Source organism: Microtus oregoni, unplaced genomic scaffold (assembly GCF_018167655.1).
Source record: "Microtus oregoni isolate MIOR12 unplaced genomic scaffold, Mior012 000025F_ref0000491, whole genome shotgun sequence".
Classification (NCBI taxonomy): Eukaryota; Metazoa; Chordata; class Mammalia; order Rodentia; family Cricetidae; genus Microtus; species Microtus oregoni.
This window is the reverse complement of record NW_024543084.1, coordinates 36,295,076-36,315,195: the sequence shown is the minus strand read 5'-3', so window position 1 is coordinate 36,315,195 and position 20,120 is coordinate 36,295,076. Positions and strand designations below refer to the sequence as shown.

General features: G+C 40.9%; 1 protein-coding gene across 1 annotated transcript in view; it reads left to right on the top strand.

The window, feature by feature from the left end:
• The first annotated feature begins 1,040 nt into the window (after nucleotides 1–1,040).
• Nucleotides 1,041–20,120, top strand: part of LOC121462569 (serine/threonine-protein kinase Nek1-like) — a 65,340-nt gene continuing 46,260 nt past the window's right edge. The window contains exons 1-5 of the mRNA XM_041674205.1: nucleotides 1,041–1,157; nucleotides 7,492–7,641; nucleotides 9,892–10,020; nucleotides 14,979–15,044; nucleotides 15,117–15,345. Of these exons, the coding sequence (XP_041530139.1) occupies nucleotides 1,041–1,157; nucleotides 7,492–7,641; nucleotides 9,892–10,020; nucleotides 14,979–15,044; nucleotides 15,117–15,345 (691 nt within the window). The remainder of the gene's footprint in view (nucleotides 1,158–7,491; nucleotides 7,642–9,891; nucleotides 10,021–14,978; nucleotides 15,045–15,116; nucleotides 15,346–20,120) is intronic.

The window sequence follows — 20,120 nt, the reverse complement described above, 5'->3', positions numbered from 1 at the left end:
ACATTGGAGCACCGGACAGAAATCTCAAGGTCCCAATGAGGAGCAGAAAGAGGGAGAAGATGAGCAAGGAAGTCAGGACCACGAGGGGTGCACCCACCCACTGAGACAGTGGGGCTGATCTATTGTGAGTTCACCAAGGCCAGCTGGACTATGACTGAAAAAGCATGGGATAAAACTGGACTCTCTGAACATGGCGAACAATGAGGGCTGCTGAGAAGCCAAGGACAATGCCACGGGGTTTTGATCCTACTTAATGTATTGGCTCTGTGGGAGCCTAGCCAGTTTGGATGTTCACCTTCCTAGACATGGATGGAGGGGGGAGGACCTTGGACTTTCCACAGGGCAGGGAACCCTGACTGCTCTTTGGACTGGAGAGGGAGCAGGAGAAGAGTGGGGGGAGGGGGAGAAGGGTGATAGGAGGGGGAGAGAAATGGGAGGCTGGGAGGAGGGGGAAACTTTTTTTTTTCTCAATAAAAAAAAAAAAGAACAGTTCTGTGTTTTGATAAAATCGAGGTCACAAGACTGTGTTTTCTTGGAGTTTTCTCACAAGCACTCAGGAATTCTCACAATTCTCACATGCCTTCGTTCTTGGACCATGTTCTGACAGATTTCTGCAAGATGCTTAAGTAATATGTTTGCAAGCTTTAATTAACACCTGCATTGTCTTTGATTTCAGATTTTATCCTAAGAAAATCCTTACAATAAATAACAAAATATACGTACAGAAATTTTAGCTTCAATTTTTGAAACAACTTTGAAAAATTGTCTTACTAAGCTTTATTCTTATTAAAATAATAAAATTATGCTACTTGTTCATGTAGGAAAAAGATTGCCTTTATGTGCCTGTGTTGTAAATATGTTTACTGCTGGATACTTCAAAGCATTCTAATAAAACTGAAACATCAATATTTCTTGTTTTGTTCTAAGTGTGAAGTGTAAGTTTCAGTCAAGATATTAAATATCTTTGTATTAAGACTTGCCTAATCTCTGCTAATTCTTTTGCATGTAGCTACCCTATAAAAATGCCTTAAGAAAGAGCCATGGAGAAGTATGTTAGACTACAGAAGATTGGAGAAGGCTCATTTGGAAAAGCTGTTCTTGTTAAGTTCACGGAGGATGGCAGGCATTATGTTATCAAGGAAATTAACATTTCAAGGGTAAGTACATTTTTACTTTGTTTGCAGAAGTAGTAATTTGGTCACCCTAGGATCAAATATTAAATATTTATTATTTATCAGAGAAACACATAACCTAGTGAGGAAGAGTGCTATGATCCCATCAGGACCACTACGTCACTGGAGTCTGTGTGTCCTTTCAGATTTTTTCCTTTTCGTTCCTGTACGGTATGTAGAAACATATACTTACAGTCCTGTGACTCACTGTAGATTGGCCACGCTTAATGGGCTTCACTTACGGATTCAGTTCATTCCTTTGTAACATACTGCTATAGTTTTTAATGTTTGTTATTGTTACCGTGCTGTATTAGTAGCATTTTTAACCACTCTCTTATAGGTGGACTTTTACCTTTATTAGTGGCTTTACTATTTTCTTCCATTTAAGATGTCCGGCAAAGAACGGCAGGAATCAAGGAGAGAAGTTGCAGTGTTGGCAAACATGAAGCATCCAAATATTGTCCAATATAAAGAATCCTTTGAAGGTCAGATATATTTTGCAAACATTTAAAATAAGCTCTAAGATACTTACAACTTTTGGGTATTTTCCTTTAAGGATTTTTTTTGTGAATGTATTTTCGGTAAAAATACTTTTTGTTTTTGTTGTTTCATAAATATACATGTTAGTATTAGTTTGATTTTAGGATAGTAGTGATACCCTCATAGCTTAATATTGACTTACTGTTATTAACAATTACTTAAGAAGAAGCAGTATAGTACAAAAATTTTGAGTGGGCAAAATTAATAGCAACATTTTAACCTTAAATTTCCCTATAAGTATTTCTACTGACACTGAGAAAATGTTCTGATCTTGATTTTTGTAAAAACCATTACCTTATTTTTGATGATTTCATATATGCATATAACTTAATCATATTCCACCTGCAGCCCATTGCGTTCCTCTTCCAAGCACTCCCTTCCTACTTTCATGTCTTCTCTTTTTAATAACCCACAGACTTTAACTAGGGTTGCTTGCATGTGGACAGGTATGGGGTGCTGGCTGAAGGAGTTCCCACAATGTAGTCGTGTCAAAGACTTCCATAATGGGGTTATTTCTTGGGCAGTTTACCAGTGATGACAGCCCTGAGGAAAAATGACTCGTCCTTGCCCAGTAGCCTTTAACTACCATATATCCTCTTCTAGGAGTGGGTCCTCATGGGCCCTCCCAGTCCATCCTAGAACGTGGTGAACAGGCCCATCTGCACCTAGGAGTCATCTGAATGATTCAAATGTACTTCATTTTAAGCATTACCTGTCACCATATATGTTCAGAAGGCATAGACAGGCATGACTACAAGTTCTCGGTTCTTCTAAGTTCACCTTCATTCGAACTCCCTAGGAATTAGTGTGGTTGACAGCCAGTGTTGATTCTTAGCCTGTTTTCTGTGCCTACATGACATGTGCTGTGTTAGGGAAACAAAGTGCTTGGTTTTTCTCTCTGTCCTGGCACCACAATTCTGAAGACTTCTGTAACTCAAAAGCTGTGGGAGTCTTTCCAGTAGCAAAGAAGCAGCTGTACAGTGGATAGCAGCTAGAAGCCCACTAATCCAGTCCACATCAGACACTGTCTACTTGCGGGGAGACTGGGGACAATACTGGTCCACGCTGTCCCTATTTCAGACCCATTAGCCAGTGCAGAGCTGTGAATTTCTGCCAAATAAGCTACAATGGACTTTCCCATGACCGCCCTTCAGATCTGATCAACTTGCTCCAGCAGCTCACAGAACTCTAGGAAACACTGCACTTGAATTATAGCTAAGACATGCCATACATATATAGCACACGTATGTCTTTTATAATGAACACAAATTCACACCCAGACTGTTAGAAAACAGTAATTACAATGTCTGGGGCTTTTGGCTTCTAAACTTAGTAGTGGTAAAGGAAAGGTGCTAGAAATAGCCAAGCAGTGCGCTTGGACTGAGTTTTCTATTTCATGTCCCGTTAATGTTTCTGTTGTGCTCTTAGTTATTCTCTGTCTATGTCACTGGCTTATGTGGTTTTTGTGTTTTGTTTTGTTTCAACATCAAGCAGTTTCTAAGGTAGTAGTTTTGGGTTTTAGGGGTCCTTTAAAAGCCTGTAAGGCTATTAGTGATGAAGGGGTTTTTGTGTATCTGTAGTCCTGTTCAAATTAATCTGACAAACAGGTGGTGGTATGATGTTAGAAAGAATACAAAACAGATCATTACCCCTCTAACGAAGGAAATCCTTTTCTGTTAATGATATTTTTATGTAGGTATTGATTTAAACCTGGGCGTGGTGCCACACCTGCAATACTAGTTAGTACTAGGGAGGGAGAATCAGGAGGATTGTGAGTTTGAAGTCAGCCTGGGTAACATCTGGAGAGACCTTGACAAGCAGGCATGCAAGCAGGGGGTAGATGAGTGGGAGCACGGGGAGAGGGAGATGGGAAGGGGAGAGAGAAGGAGAGAACAAATGAAAATTTGCTCCAATAGAGAGCTGAGTAGCAGAAAATATAGCTAATTCATATACTGAATCCCCGACATTACTCAAATTTCTTTGTGTTCTGTGTAACTTCTGTAGTCTCACCTCTGTTTCCCCATCTTCCATTGCTGGAGATCAGATATGTGGCCGTTTTCATTCACATCACCATGCAGGGCCTCTGCATAGTCCTGACTGTCTGGGAACTCAACAGAGATCGGCCTGCCTCTGCTTCCTGAGTGCTGGTTTTAAAGGCATGTGCCACTGCGCCTGGCCACTTCATCTGAATTCTTACTAGAGTTTAATGAAGAGAATGAATAAGTAAATTATTTTCTCCTTATTCCCATGAGCCTTCTGCAATAGATAGTTTGTGCCCACAGTTTAACACTTTTACTTCTTTAAAGAATAAAGATTCTGAGCGCTAATACATAAGAATGTGTGTTATAGATTATTTAGATTATTAATTAACATAGATTATTATTAACATAAGTTACAGAATTACTCAAACTGTGATTTTCATCAGGAAACTTTGTTTCCTGGAACCCTTTTTTAGACATTGTGGTAGTCAGGGCGACTGTCACCGTAATAAACACCATGACCAAAGCAGCTTGGGGAGGAGAGCGCTTGTTCATCTTAACACTTCCACATCACCGCTCTTCATTAAAGGAAGTCAGGAGAGGAGCTCAATCAGGGCAGGAACCTGGGGCAGGAGCTGGTGCAGAGGCCATAGAGGGGTGGTGCTTACCAGCTTGCTCAACCTGCTTTTTTATAGAACCCAGGACTGCCTGCCCAGGGATGGCACCACTCACAAGGGGTTGGGCCCTCCCCCGTCAATCACTAATTAAGAAAATGCCTTGCAGCCTGATCTTATAGAGGCATTTTCTCAACTGAAGCTCCCTCTGTGATGGTTCTAGCCTGTGTCAAGTTGCTATAGAAGCAGCCAGTACGGTCATGGTTACATCTTCAGAGGTTGATATGACAAATAGTTGACACTTAGCAATTCTTTGTTTAATACATCAGAAGAGAAGAGAAATTATGTTTAAATAATCATTAAAGATTTTAAGTGTGTGTTTGAAAATAGACAGTCATATAAGCCAGCTTATTTAAACCAACTGAGGAAATAGCAGTTGAGTGAAGCTACACTTTTAAATATAAAGTGTCATGTATACATAAGCAGTGTGCAAATCTATAAATCAAGGCTGCTGTCCATATGATCATGTTCTGATGTACTGTGCAGTAATTCTAGTAGGGTATGCTAGTTGGCGTGTTATACTGTCAAACGCTACACAGACCAGGTCTTGGAATGACAAACACGCTTTACTTCTGTGAATGTTGAAGTCAAGGCCATCGTGATGCAAAGCAGAGAGATTGGAGGCTTTATCTAATTGCAGGTGGTGGACTATGCTTCCAAGACCCACAGATGATGTGTCCCCGCATGATACTCCAGCCTTATGTAAACAGGGAAGTAGCAGAGCAGGATGCCAGCTTACCTGGATACATGCAGAGACATGCTGAATTCAGACCAGATGCCCCTAATTGATCTCAGTTTTATAGTGCATTATATATGTCTGAGAGAGGATAGCATATGTGTCCTTCAGAGGCATGAACAAATCTCTCGTTATTACAAACCTACTCAAGCTCACATAGCTTTGGATTTCAGAAATGTCATGTGGAACTACAGTAACCATCTGGAAGGAATAGCTGAACATCATAGTAGTTGGCACTTAAAGCAGTTATAGATGTTACCTAACCTACAAAATTCCTGTGATGGAAGTTTAGAGAATTTCTTTTAAATAATAGGTAAAGGACTTTAGACTGCCATCACTCATGGGGATGTAATACAGTACATTTTAGAGGTTTTTTTTTCAAAGATTTATTTTTAAATGCAGGTGCCTGTGGAAGCCATAAGTGTTACACCCCGTGGAGATGGAGTTACTGGTGATTATAAGCCATCTCACGTAGAGGCTGGGAATGGAACTTAGGTCTTCTGTAAAAGTAGCAGCCCCAGATTTTAAGTTTTTACAGCTAAATTTCTTATTTAAAATATTTTTATGTGGTATTTTGTAAAAAGTTGTTGATTTAAAAAAAAAGTTGAAGAAATGATTATTTGTAGAATGAAAATTAGACGTTTTAAAATGTTACTGGGAACACTAGCAGACAGGACATTATTTCCGGACTTTATTTTTTCAGAGCATAACTTATTTTCCCTAACAAAAAAGCTACAGGAAGGTTTTTATGCCGTATTAGCCACAGTCTAAGTAGAACCTAGACAATAACTCGTTTGTCTTTCTAACTCTTCTCCACATTTAACCACCCTTGATGTTGCTATGAATTTCGCGATTACTGGCACTGGATTGTGTGCTTGCGTGTTTGTTTCTACCTGCCATGTTTATCACGATAACTGAACAGCACATAGTAGGTATTCAGTAAATATTTATCACTTTTAAATTTGCAGTCTTTACACAATGTGTTTACATTTTTCTTAATTGTCAGCAAAAGATGCCAAATATTAAAATGTGAAAAAATTAAAGCCAGTAACTGCTGTTACTTTTTTTTTATTGAGAAAAGGAGAAAAAAAAAACAAGTTTCCACCTCTTCCCAGCCTCCCATTTCCCTCCCCCACCTCCCACCCTTCTCCCCCTCCCCCCACTCCTTTCCCCCTCCTTCTCCAGTCCAAAGAGCAGTCAGGGTTTTCTGCCCTGTGGTAAGTCCTAGGTCCTCCCCCCTCCGTCCATATCTAGGAAGGTGAACATTCAAACTGGCTAGGCTCCCACAAAGCCAGCACATTAAGCTGGATCAAAACCCCGTGCCATTGTCCTTGGCTTCTCATCAGCCCTCATTGTTCGCCATGTTCAGAGAGTCCAGTTTTATCCCATGCTTTTTCAGTCACAGTCCAGCTGGCCTTGGTGAGCTCCCAATAGATCCGCTCCACTGTCAGTGGGTGGGTGCACCCCTCGTGGTCCCGACTTCTTTGCTCATGTTCTCCCTTCTTTTGCTCCTCATTGGGACCTTGGGAGCTCAGTCCAGTGCTCCAGTGTGGGTCTTTGTCTCTATCTCCATCCATCACCAGATGAAGGTTCTATGATGATATGCAAGATATTCGTCAGTATTGCTCTAGGATAGGGTCATTTCAGGTTCTCTATCCTCAGCTGCCCAAGGAACTAACTGGGGACCTCGGTTTGGGCACCTGTGAGCCCCTCTAGGGTCAGGTCTCTTGCCAACCCTAAAGTGGCTCCCTTAACTAAGAATTGTGGTTCCGTGCTCCCCTGTCCCTAAGCCTGCGACATAAGAGAGACATAAGTGGATCTAATCTATATGGGAAGTAGGAAAAGACAAGATCTCCTGAGTAAATTGGGAGCATGGGACCATGGAGAGGGTAGAAGGGGAAGGGAATGAAAGGGAGGGGAGGAGAAAAAAATATAGCTCAATAAAAACAATAATAACAGAAAAAGCTATTCTTGAAATTCATGAATAAGTTGAGAAGGGCATTTGATGCTGTTTTCTTTAGTGAAATTGTTTCAATACTTATTGTAACTTCTATTTAATTATTCATACAACTATATTACTTTTTGATCCTTTTAAATCATAGTTTTCTTTGAATTTCATAAGGTAAGGTATTCGACTTGTGGATCACTGTTTCTTGTGAATTCTGTTCTAAACCTCCAGTGCACTGCCTAAACTTCAAACTCCGATTATACACAGATGAATTTTTGTTTTTGTTCTGCATTCTTAAGATCAGAAACTTGGCTTCTGCAAGTTAATGCATCAGTAATTCAGTCTAAGCTTTTGGTGCTTATGCCAAATGATCTTATTTGATAAAGGTTAAATCAATAATTGCTGTGTGCTTCACACAACTTATTTCATTTGATCTCTTCAGAAAAGAGAAAATGAGGACATCACTCTTTTGTTAGAGGAAGAAACTGAATCTCAGAGTCCAATGAAAAATCGCAAGAGTATTAAGTGTGAGTTTGAGACCTTGGGTGTAGAAGTGTCCAACTTTGACCCTGAAGGGCTGCTGAGGCTCAGGGTGCCTTGGAGGCTGCTGTCTTCAGCACCTCATCTGACTTACACACTCGGTTCTTGTTTTTTGTCTGCTGTTTCCTTCTAGTTCAGATCAGGTAGTGTTTCTCAGGAGTACAGTCAGTTACTTCCCTTTCCATTGCAGTTTGCAGCCTTTTCAAGAGAACCCTGCCTCACTCATTATGGTCTTCGTCACCTAGATTGTTTGTGCAGATAGGAACTCTCAGTTTGTTAGTAGATATCAAGACCTATGAATTTGTTGACTCAGAAAGAATCACATTAGAGTCATGTATTGAAATTCTAGGAAGTATTTCTTCAAGAAAATTGGCACAAGATTCTAGAAATGTCACTATTTACAACCACGGTGTTTCTCAGCAGTTTCTTAATTTTGGTTTATTGGTATCTGCCCCAGTTTTTATAGAAATCACTTAAAACTTTTAATATATTCTAAAAATTTTGATGTTATGTAGGACAATTTTAGAATTTATTCTGATTCCCATAGAATTTGAGAGGCCTTTAATATACATTCTTATGTTAACAAAACAGTTTCAAATTATTAGCATATTCCTTCACAGTGAGAGTACTTGGTTGTTATGAGTTCTAGATACTTTAAAAATTTATTTCACATCTTGAAATTAGTATAATTAATAATGTTGGCCATATCAGTTTTGCAACTGTTTAAATACATAGATACTGGTATAATAAAAATTGGAAGTCTAAATATTAGAATTACCACCTTATTCATAGCTCAGTTGTGGTGCCATTTTGTTTGTGATTCTAAGAAATAAAGCTTGTCTGAAAATCAGAGTGAGGAGCTAGCCACTAATTAGCTATAAAGGCTAAGCACCATCTTTAATCCCAGCACTTGGGAGACAGAGGCAGATGGATCTCTGTGAGTTCGAGGCCACCGTGAGATTGATTCAGTGTAAAAGAGAAACAGAACCAGGAGGTGGTGGCTCTCCCCTTTAATCCCAGTACTTGAGAGTCAAATGCCTTTAGTGCCAGTGCTAGGGAGGTGGGGACAGGAAAGGATATGGCTGGGAGGAGAGAGGAATATAAGGCAGGAAGAAACAGGAGCTCAGCCCATTCAGTCTGAGGATTCTTGGGGACAGGATCTTGCCCACTTCAGTCAAGTCACTCTATTGGCTGGCTCCCTAATACTTCTCTGATCTTCCAGCGTTTGCCCCGATATTGACTCTGGGTTTTTATTATTAAGACCATTACACTCTGTAACAACTACCTGAAATATATACTTACTGAAAGTCTTCGTAATCAAGAACGATTTGTAGTTGGGAGCAACTCACTCTGTGCTACAACAGTACAGCTAATTCCACTGCCTCTATTTATTTCAGAAGTTTACTGTCTGAGAGCTGGAAAGATGGGTCAAGAGTGTTCTTGCAGAGCACCCAAGTACAGATCACAGGACCTGCTTCAAGCAGCTCTCAACTTTCTGAAACGCTAGCTCAGGGGAACCTCTGGGGTCACCTCAAATGCACAAATACAAACTATAATAGTAAAAATTTAAGCTCACAATATTTATGCTGATTAGAGTCCCAATGACTAGCACCTGATAAAAGTGCACTTGTGTCGAAATATGGGTTTCAGGCTTTAAGGAAACTACAAAATTTGGGAGAAATTTTAGAAGCATTTCTTTCTGAAATATAAAATTAATAAACTACTTTTACATTAAACATTGTATTAGATTAAAATAACATAATGGTATTAGAAATGAATATTCTATATGACTCTTACACATTGTTTATGTGTGTGTTTATTATTTTTATGGGTATGTGTGTATGCTTCTGTGAGATTATGCGCACCAAGTGTGTGCAGGAGCCCATGGAGGCCAAGAGGGCATTGGATCTCCTGGAACTGGAGTTGACAATGGTTGTGAGCTACTGTATTGGTGCTGGGAATTCAACACAGGTTCTCTGCAAGAGAAGTAAGCACTATTAACTACTGAGCATTCCTCATGACCCTTGAAGACTTTTGGCGGAATCATTTTATGAGACATTGCTCGAGCAGTGGTAGCCAGTTTTATTTAGGACTGCTTGTCAGACACGTGGCTGTGTTTACACATGCAGCTGGGGATTTCTGTGTTCACATTCTACCAGCATGTATCATAGTGTCCAGCCCAGTGAGGAATGAAGGAATTGGAAGCTATTTGTACTATGCATTAGAGATATCTTGGGGCCTTTTATTTCTCTATGAGGATATGAAATCCAGTGTTTTTAGCTGTGTATTCTGTTTCTTGCAGTTGGTGGTGAAGGTAAGGAGCTCAGATATTTCTCTACCTTTGGAGCATCAAGAAATGGGGGATTCTCCATCAAAGCAGCAAATGAGACCTGTTATTTCTGTGACTTCGGCTTTGAAAGAAGTGGGCCTGGTAAGTTTCATAAAATTTAGAATTCCCCAAAGACTACAGATCAATTTAAGCGAAAATGAATTTAATGGATTACATTGGTTTCTAATGCCTCCTTGTTGTTTTCTAGAGTAAAAAGATTGTCTTCTGGATTTTTTTTTTTGGCTTCTTCTGAATATGGAACTTTTCTGCCCATAGATTTTTATCTAGGACTCAGTTATAGATAAATATGCCTTGAACACTCTGCTTTTGAAGATTCCCTATATACAGAGCTAATCAATTTCATATCCAAAGTGTTTGAGAAATAAAGTCATGTTTTTGCTGATGTGCTTACCCAGGCCAGTACTGATGGCCTCTGTAGTGCTGATGTTCATGCTGTTAAACCGTATCACAACTGTTTTCATAGCATATCTGTCTGTTAGGTTTTGAAACTAATTTAGAGACATTTCGTGGTATGTGCAGGATATCATATGCTATATGCACTTAACCATTTTAAATATGAGAATATGAGCACCTGTGGATTTTGGCAAGGGAAGCAGAGAGATCTTAGAACCAGTGTCTCACAGATGCATGTGTATAGAAAGGGCATTGTGTTGAAATGACTCTCTGATAAACTAATAAGATGGCTCTGTGGGGAAAGGAGCTTGCCACGATGTCTGGCAATCAGAGTTTGATCCCTGAGACTGACCCACATGGTAGAAGGAGTGAACAACTCCTACAAGTTTTCTTCTGACTTCCATGTGCATGTAATTGTAGCAGCAGCAGCAAACATACACACACACACTAATTAAATGTAGTAAAAACATTTGAAAGCAATATACTGAAAATAATGTGGCAAACAGTTTTGTACCCTAACCCTCATGATTGGCAAGTTTTTTTTTTTTTTATTGAGAAAAGGAGAAAAAAAAAAACAAGTTTCCACCTCCTCCCAGCCTCCCATTTCCCTCCCCCTCCTTCCCCCTCCTCCCCCTCCTCCCACCCTTCTCCCCCTCCCCCCACTCCTTTCCCCCTCCCTCTCCAGTCCAAAGAGCAGTCAGGGTTTTCTGCCCTGTGGTAAGACCTAGGACCTCCCACCTCCGTCCATATCTAGGAAGGTGAACATCCAAACTGGCTGGGCTCCCACAAAGCCCTCACATTACGTAGGATCAAACCCCCGTGCCATTGTCCTTTGCGTCTCATCAGCCCTCATTGTTCGCCATGTTCAGAGAGTCCAGTTTTATCCCATGCTTTTTCAGTCACAGTCCAGCTGGTCTTGGTGAGCTCTCAATAGATCAGCTCCACTGTCTCAGTGGGTGGGTGCACCCCTCGTGGTCCTGACTTCTTTGCTCATGTTCTCCCTCCTTCTGCTCCTCATTGGGACTTTGGGAGCTCAGTCCAGTGCTCCAGTGTGGGTCTCTGTCTCTATCTCCATCCATCACCAGATGAAGGTTCTATGATAATATGCTAGATATTCGTCAGTATTGCTCAAGGATAGGGTCATTTCAGGTTCCCTATTCTCAACTGCCCAAGGAACTAACTGGGGACCTCAGCTTGGGCACCTGGGAGCCCCTCTAGGGTCAGGTCTCTTGCCAACCCTAAAGTGGTTCCCTTAACTAAGAATTGTGGTTCCGTGCTCCCCTGTCCAACCTTCCTTTATCCCTATCCTCCTGCTTTCCCAAGGCCCGACCTCCTTCCCTTCTAACTTTTCTCTCCCCATCTCCCCTTACCCCCAACCCACCCCACCCCAAGATCCCAATTTTCTCCCCGGCAATTTTGTCTACTTCCCTTAGCCAAGAGGATAACTATATGTTTTACCTTGGGTTCCCCTTCTTACTTAGCTTCTTTAGATTCACCTATTGTAGACTCCGTGACCCTTATTTATGGCTAGAAACCAATTATGAGTGAGTACATCCCATGTTCATCTTTTTGGGTCTGGGATACCTCACTCAGGATAGTGTTTTCTATTTCCATCCATTTGCATGCAAAATTCGAGAAGTCATTGTTTTTTACCGCAGCGTAGTACTCTAGCGTGTATATATTCCATACTTTCTTCATCCATTCTTCCATTGACGGGCATCTAGGTTGTTTCCAGGTTCTGGCTATTACAAATAATACTGCTATGAACATAGTTGAACAAATGCTTTTGTCATATGATAGGGCATCTCTTGGGTATATTCCCAAGAGTGGTATTGCTGGGTCTAGGGGTAGGTTGATCCCGAATTTCCTAAGAAACCGAAACACTGACTTCCATAGTGGTTGCACAAGATTGCATTCCCACCAGCAATGGATGAGGGTACCCCTTCCTCCACAACCTCTCCAGCAAAGGTTATCGTTGGTGTTTTTGACTTTAGCCATTTTCACAGGTGTAAGATAATATCTCAAAGTTGTTTTGATTTGCATTTCCCTGATTGCTAAGGAAGTTGAGCATGACCTTAAGTGTCTTTTGGCCATTTGAACTTCTTCTGTTGAGAATTCTCTGTTCAGATCAGTGCCCCATTTTTTAATTGGGTTAATTAGCATTTTAAAGTCTAGTTTCTTGAGTTCTCTATATATTTTGGAGATCAGACCTTTGTCTGTTGAGGGGTTGGTGAAGATCTTCTCCCAGTCAGTAGGTTGCCTTTGTGTCTTAGTGACAGTGTCCTTTGCTTTGCAGAAGCTTCTCAGTTTTAGTAGGTCCCATTTATTCAATGTTGCTCTTAATGTCTGTGCTTCTGGGGTTATACATAGGAAGCGGTCTCCTGTGCCCATCTGTTGTAGGGTATTTCCCACTTTCTCTTCTATCCTTTTCAGTGTGTTCGGGCTGATATTGAGGTCTTTAATCCATTTGGACTTGAGTTTTGTGCACGGTGAAAGATGTGGGTCTATTTTCATTCTTCTACAGGTTGACATCCAGTTGTGCCAGCACCATTTGTTGAAGATGCTTTCTTTCTTCCATTGTATACTTTTAGCTCCTTTATCAAAAATGAGGTGTTCATAGGTTTGTGGGTTAAAATCCGGGTCTTCTATACGATTCCATTGGTCGACTTCTCTGTTTTTATGCCAGTACCACACTGTTTTCATTACTGTAGCTCTGAAATAGAGTTTGAAGTCAGGGATGGTAATGCCTCCAGAAGATCCTTTATTGTATAGGATTGTTTTGGCTATCCTGGGTTTTTTGTTTTTCCATATAAAGTTGATTATTGTCCTCCCCAGATTTGTGAAGAATTTTGATGGGATCTTGATGGGGATTGCATTGAATCTATAAATTGCCTTAGGTAGAATTTTTAAAGAATCATATCTCTTATAGTACTTAAAGTAAATAACTATAGAAATGAACTCTACACCTATTTGAAATTTTGTAACATGGGAAGTGATGTTCAATGTAATTCATTTTTTTTACCTTCTACTTCTGTCTCTGTATGCTAGCTATATAGATAATAAAACAAACAAAAATATGCGAACAAGCAAAAGTTTAAACTTGTAAGTGTGCACCAGGTTACCTGTCTAAAAAGACCGTTCTGGATGAAAGGAATGGCTCCAAATGTGGAGTGACTCCCTGGTTTAAACTGCTCTGAACACAGTCTGCTGAGCCCTACAACCTAGGAACCTCTGTTTTCCTTTCCCAGTAGCTACTGTCTGTGACTTGTATTTGTTGAGATTCTTTAGATGTTTTTCATACTGCAGAGATTATTGGTTACCTCAGAGATTTTCTGCAGCCTTTGTGCTTATCTTGAAAATAAGGCAGAGTATAAAGCTCTATGTCCCTGTTCAGAGCTTCGTGTAAGAATCTGTTCTCCCAGTAGGTTTTATCTCTTTCTGATAATGACTTGCATGTGCCGCATTGTTTACAACTTTAGATTCCTTGTGTGGTTTCCTTCCTGGTACCCAGTCTCACATCTCCAGTACCTGTCATCTCTGACTGCGTTCCTGGGTAAAATCCTCCTTGTCTCATTTACATGTGTTACTGTAATTCTGATCACTATGCTTTTGTGTTTTTCAAGTCTTAGAAATCTGTGGTAATCATGTGACTAAATCGTTTTTCTTATTGTTGTGTTTATAGAAACTGCTCATTTAAAACTTTGAAGATTATTTAGTCACACTGTTATAGCCTTCATAATAACTAATCTTTTTCTTTTAATGTATTCTTAAATATTAAGTTTTTAAGAATATCTTTATACTAATCAGACGAAAAGTAAGAATCTGTTTTTACTTAACTTCTTTCCATAGATAAGAAAGCTACTTGTTAATTGTGTTTAATGCTCTGTCTTAATGTGTATGTGTATGTAACAAATTTGTTTTCAAAATAACACAGCTTATCCTGAATTCCTTTATCTACCAACACATTCCCTGGGACTAAGACTTTAGCTCAGGTGGTAGAACACTTGCATGAGGCATTCAGTCCCCAGGATCATTTAGTTTTAGGACGTAATTATTTTATGCATTTGGGTGTTTTGCCTGCAGGTATCTCTGTGCACAGTGTGTATGCCTGGTGCCCCAAGAGGCCAGAAGAGGGTGTTAAGTTCTTTAGAATTGGAGTAACGGTTGTGAGCCACCTTGTGGGTTCTGGGAATCATACCCAGGTCCTCTGCAGGAGTAGCAAATACTCTTAACCACTGAGCCATATCTCTAGCCTGAAGAACCATATTTTTTTAAAAGCAAAACATGACAACCCTTTTCCTAACTCTAATAAACAAAGTATATGAATTTCTTTTCATGCCTCTCATTGACTTTAAATTATCAAAAGTTAGATATCAAAGAAGACAGATAATTGTTAGCAGTAACCCACAAACATGACAAATAACTGAGAATTGACACACACACACACACACACACATTTAACCTATTAACTGATTGATAATGTTTAAATGTTCATCATTATTTATAATGACAGAAGCCATGTTAACATTTCACAGCAATGAGAAAAGTTCACAGGGGTTAAATTTCAGTTAAATGAAAAACTGAAAGTAACAAAAATACCAACTGTTTCAGAGTCCTCTTACTCTTCAACCGTCTTGTGTTTAAAGGATGGAAATTTAACTGAAACCCAAGAAACTTCAGAAGAAATGCAAAAGAGCAGCAATGCTGTTTCAGTAAGTACAGTTTTCAGAGACTCTGTCAGGCTCTTATTTAATAATATGCTCACTAAAGTGTAACTATTTCAGAGCAAGCGAGAAATACTGCGTAGGCTAAATGAGAATCTTAAAGCTCAGGAAGATGAAAAGGAGAATCACCATCACTCAGATTCTTGTGAGGTCGCTGGTCACAAGGATGCCAAGGAGTATGAGAAAGAAAATGCCATTTCCTCTGATCGCAAGAAGTGGGAGGTCGGAGGTCAGCTTGTGATTCCTCTGGATGAAGTGACACTGCATACATCCTTCTCTGCCTCTGAAAGTATGTATGAACATGTCCATGTCCTGTCTTGGGTTAGCACTCACGTAAACTTGTGTCCTGGCCATCCTAAGGAACCAGCATGTGGATGGGTTAAGAGAGGTAGAAGAAGTCTGTGCAACTCCCTCATGGGCATATGAAGTATCTTTCAGTACGATATAAAGACATGAAAAATGGTTTGGTTTTTACAGTAGCAAAAATTCTTCTGTAAGAGTGTAGTGAGAGGAGAACTAAAGAAATGTATTTAAATTGTACTGTTTGAACCCTTTACACCATGTCAACCTGTTACATTCTTTGTTCTTGTTGTAGTGAAAGGGGTTCCTGGTGGGTGACACAGTGTCTCAGTATGTATCCAGCACTGTCCTTGAACTCATGGTCTTCTTTTCTCTGTCTTCTCAGTGCTTAAGTTACAGATATGTGTTTCCCAGCTTCCCCACTTTTGGTTTTATGAGATAATCACTCATTGTATAAATACCAAGCTGGTCTTGAATTCATAATCCTCTTGCCTCTGCCCTCTGAAAGCTGAGTACATGCCCAACTCTATCAGTAGTTTCTAATGAAAACAAGAGCAGTGAAAGCTCAGAAGAGCCCCTTAGACATTAGGAGGAGTTCAGGAGGTTTAACTAGAAAGAATTCCTAAGCACCCACTGTGTTCTCACAGGAATCACGGCCTTCATTGTCTCCTTACAGTCTTCCCACAGGAATCATGGTCTTCGTTGTCTCCTTACTGTCTTCTCACCGGAATCACAGCCTTCATTGTCTCCTTACCCTCTTACCACAGGAATCATGGCCTTCATTGTCTCCTTTTGTCTTCTCACAGGAATCATGGCCTTCATTGTCTCCTTACCATCTTCTTACAGGAATCATGGCCTTCGTTGTCTCCTTACCATCTTCCCACAGGAATCATGGCCTTCATTGTCTCCTTACTGTCTTCTAACAGGAATCATGCCCTTCATTGTCTCCTTACCGTCTTCTCACAGGAATCACGGCCTTCATTATCTCCTTACCCTCTTCACACAGGAATCATAGCCTTCATTGTCTCCTTACCGTCTTCCCACAGGAATCACGGCCTTCATTGTCTCCTTACCGTCTTCCCACAGGAATCACGGCCTTCATTGTCTCCTTACCGTCTTCCCACAGGAATCACGGCCTTCATTGTCTCCTTACCATCTTCTCACAGGAATCATGGCCTTCATTGTCTCCTTACTGTCTTCCCACAGGAATCACGGCCTTCATTGTCTCCTTACCGTCTTCTCACAGGAATCACGGCCTTCATTATCTCCTTACCCTCTTCACACAGGAATCATGGCCTTCATTGTCTCCTTACCATCTTCCCACAGGAATCATGGCCTTCATTGTCTCCTTACTGTCTTCCCACAGGAATCATGGCCTTCATTGTCTCCTTACCGTCTTCCCACAGGAATCACGGCCTTCTTTGTCTCCTTACCGTCTTCTCACAGGAATCATAGCCTTCATTGTCTCCTTATTGTCTTCTCACAGGAATCATGGTCTTCATTGTCTCCTTACCGTCTTCCCACAGGAATCATGGCCTTCATTGTCTCCTTCCCGTCTTCCCACAGGAATCATGGCCTTCATTGTCTCCTTACCGTCTTCCCACAGGAATCATGGCCTTCATTGTCTCCTTACCATCTTCTCACAGGAATCACAGCCTTCATTGTCTCCTTACCATCTTCTCACAGGAATCACGGCCTTCATTGTCTCCTTACCATCTTCCCACAGGAAACATGGCCTTCATTTTGTTCCCCTGTACATGCATGACTTTTTTGGTGTGATTGCTATGACATTTTATTGAAGTAATAAGGGCGGCAGGGCTGCGTCCCCAACACCCCGGCCGAAATAATTACACGGACACTGTATTCCTCTAAACACTGCCTGGCCCATTCTCTTCTAGGCTAATTCTCACATATTAATTTAGCCCACCTCTAATCATCTGTATGTAGCACCCCAAGGTGCGCTTACCGGGGAGATTCCAGCCTAGTCCATCCTGGGTCGGAGCTTCATCCCGGGAGCGGGGCATGGCGTCTCTCTCTGAGGCGTCTGCTCCCGAGAGAGCTGTGGAGTCTCTGAGCTCACTTCCTCTTCCTCCCAGCATTTTGTTCTGTTTACTCCTCCCACCTATCCTCTAACCAATAAAATGGGCCAGGGCAGTGCCTTTATTAGCCAATGACCTTCCTCCATCATTTCCCCTTTTTCGGTTTAAACAAAAAAAAGGCTTTAACATAGCAAAATTACATATAACAAAACAGTTATCAAGTAAAAGTTACAATAATCTTTATCATAACTAAGGAAAACTATAACTATAACTAACTATTCTTAACTCCATCAAAGACTCCAGAAAGATACACTACTACCTAAGCAAACAAGAAAAAAGCAACTTTTAAAACTCTAGAAATGACAGAGACATCTCGCTGCCTGGACAGTCACCCAAAGTTCCTCTATACGGTTGGGGCATCCATCTTCAGCCTTCAGGCCCATGGTATCCAGCAGACATTTCCATAAAGCAGAAAAATTCAAAGTCAGTTCAGTCACTATCTGTTGTGTCCTGCAGAATGTCTCGCAGACTCTTTCATGAATCAGGAACCCCGAAAGATCATCTCACCTTAGGCAAGTTCAGTAGTCCTCTCTCTGCGGGTTCTCTGTGTCCAGTTTATGCAATAGTCCAGGCAAGAGCAGTTTTTTGCCCATATGGCTATCAAACTCCATAACGAGCCTCTTCGATGCCCATCTTCCTCTTGAAGTAGATTGGTGCTGCCAGGAGCAGAGTGTCTCATTGTCATGAAAAGTCCTAAGTTATTAAAACATTAAATGTCCTATTCTGTAATCTTTGAAAGACATGAAGAATGTCTATCTAAAATATATCTATGCACATCTAGAAAATAAATGGCCTAAAATCTCTATCAATAAAGCAAAATCTATACTAATGCAAATTATTCATATCTATATCATATCCCCCTTTAAATGTAAAAGAACATTTATAAACATTTTTTGGGAATATGGGCGCCGTTATTTCTCTCCAAACTGCTTCCTGCTGAATGGGGGCGTCGTTAATTAGGTCTTTCATGGTATAACCTGTGTGCTAGTTTCATCTCAGTTGGCAGTTGAGCGAAGCAATTTTCTGAAGATGCTCACAGCAACCCTTCAGGAGGGCGTGGTTCATCATACCAAATCGGAATAGAAGAAATGAACAGCGTCTCATCCTCTGTGAAAACAAAATAAGAAACTCCTCTCCAAAGCATCATGTCCTTAGATCCAAATTTCAAATTCAAGGCATTTTCAAAATATCTATGTTGGATTAGTTCAGCAGCATTTATAAATAAATATCTTTTAGCATCTGTTGCTCCTTCCTCAGCATTCAAACGATTCAAAGAGAGCATAATAGCATACAGTATCAAGATTCTCTGTGTATTTTCCATCTTTGTTCGTTTTATTTTAACCTCTATTTTGTTTATTTTTACTTTTAACTTTTTGCTTTTTGAGATAAGTTCTCTGTATCTTTGACCTGAAGTAACTCTGTAGACCAGGCTGTCTTTGAACTCTCAGAGATCCGCCTGTCTCTGCCTCCCAGGCATTCGGGATTAAAGGTGTACACTACTACACCTTGAACTCACAGAGATCTGTTTGTCTCTGCCTTCTAGGCACTGGGATTAAAGGCGTGTGCTACCACACACAACAACTCTCTTCCTTTTTTTTGTTTTTTTTTTTTTACTTTAAGAACTTTAACTTTTAGTCTGCATATATTTTTAACACACTTTAAACCATTCAGAAATTTTTTCTGTCTTTGAATCTCTCTTTACTGTATATCTCTCTTTTTCTGACCACATGAATCTTTAATTTACCAAGCGATCTCAGTAGGATTAAAGGCGTGGCTTTGCCAGCTAGATCCAGTCCATTCCTTAGCTTTCCAGCCTCATGGCGGATATACAGGCTGTAGCCATGTTTACTGCAACAACTGTATGGCATTTCAAGGTCCCTGCCAGCAAGTGAGCTACAACAGACAACACTCAAGTCCTCTCTCAGTAGCCGGCCCTCCTGCCTCAAACAGTCAGAGTTTGCCCTGGCAGGACAGCCCAGAAAGCTGGCATTTTTAAACGGCACAGCTTTTTTCCTGCTACAGCTGAAAACCGAAAAGCATGCGTTCAGCTTTAACCGTTTAAATGTTTTGTGGCAGGACCTCTTAATGAGCTGCAGGCTTTTGCAGCTAAAGCTGAGTCAGGAAGCCTCTCTTAGATGAGGCGCTTGCTTGCCTCTAGTAAGCAGAGTAGAACTGAGAAAATGCTGCTACCAAGAAACCAGGCACAATGCTTTCATTTTGTTCTAGAATTACTTCCCAAGCTGTCTCAGGCTTTATGTGGAAGCAGTTGTCCACGTGGGCGCCATATGTAGTAATAGGGGGCGGCAGGGCTGCGTCCCCCACACCCGGCCGCCCACATGGCTATCTTATGCTCCGAAATAACAACACACAAACTGTATTCTTTTAATCACTGCTTGGCCCTTTAGCCCTAGCCCTTACTGGCTAATTCTCACATCCCGATCAACCCATCTCTAATAATCTGTGAGAACCGGTCTTACCGGGAAGATTCTAGCCTAGTCCATCCTGGGCCAGAGCTTCATGCCCGGAGCGGGGCATGGCGTCTCTCTCAGGCATCTGCTCCTGAGAGCAGAGCTGTCAAGTCTCTCTCTGGTGTCTGCTCCTGAGAGGAGAGCTGTGGCGGCTGACCTCACTTCCTCTTCCTCCCAGCGTTCTGTTCTGTTTACTC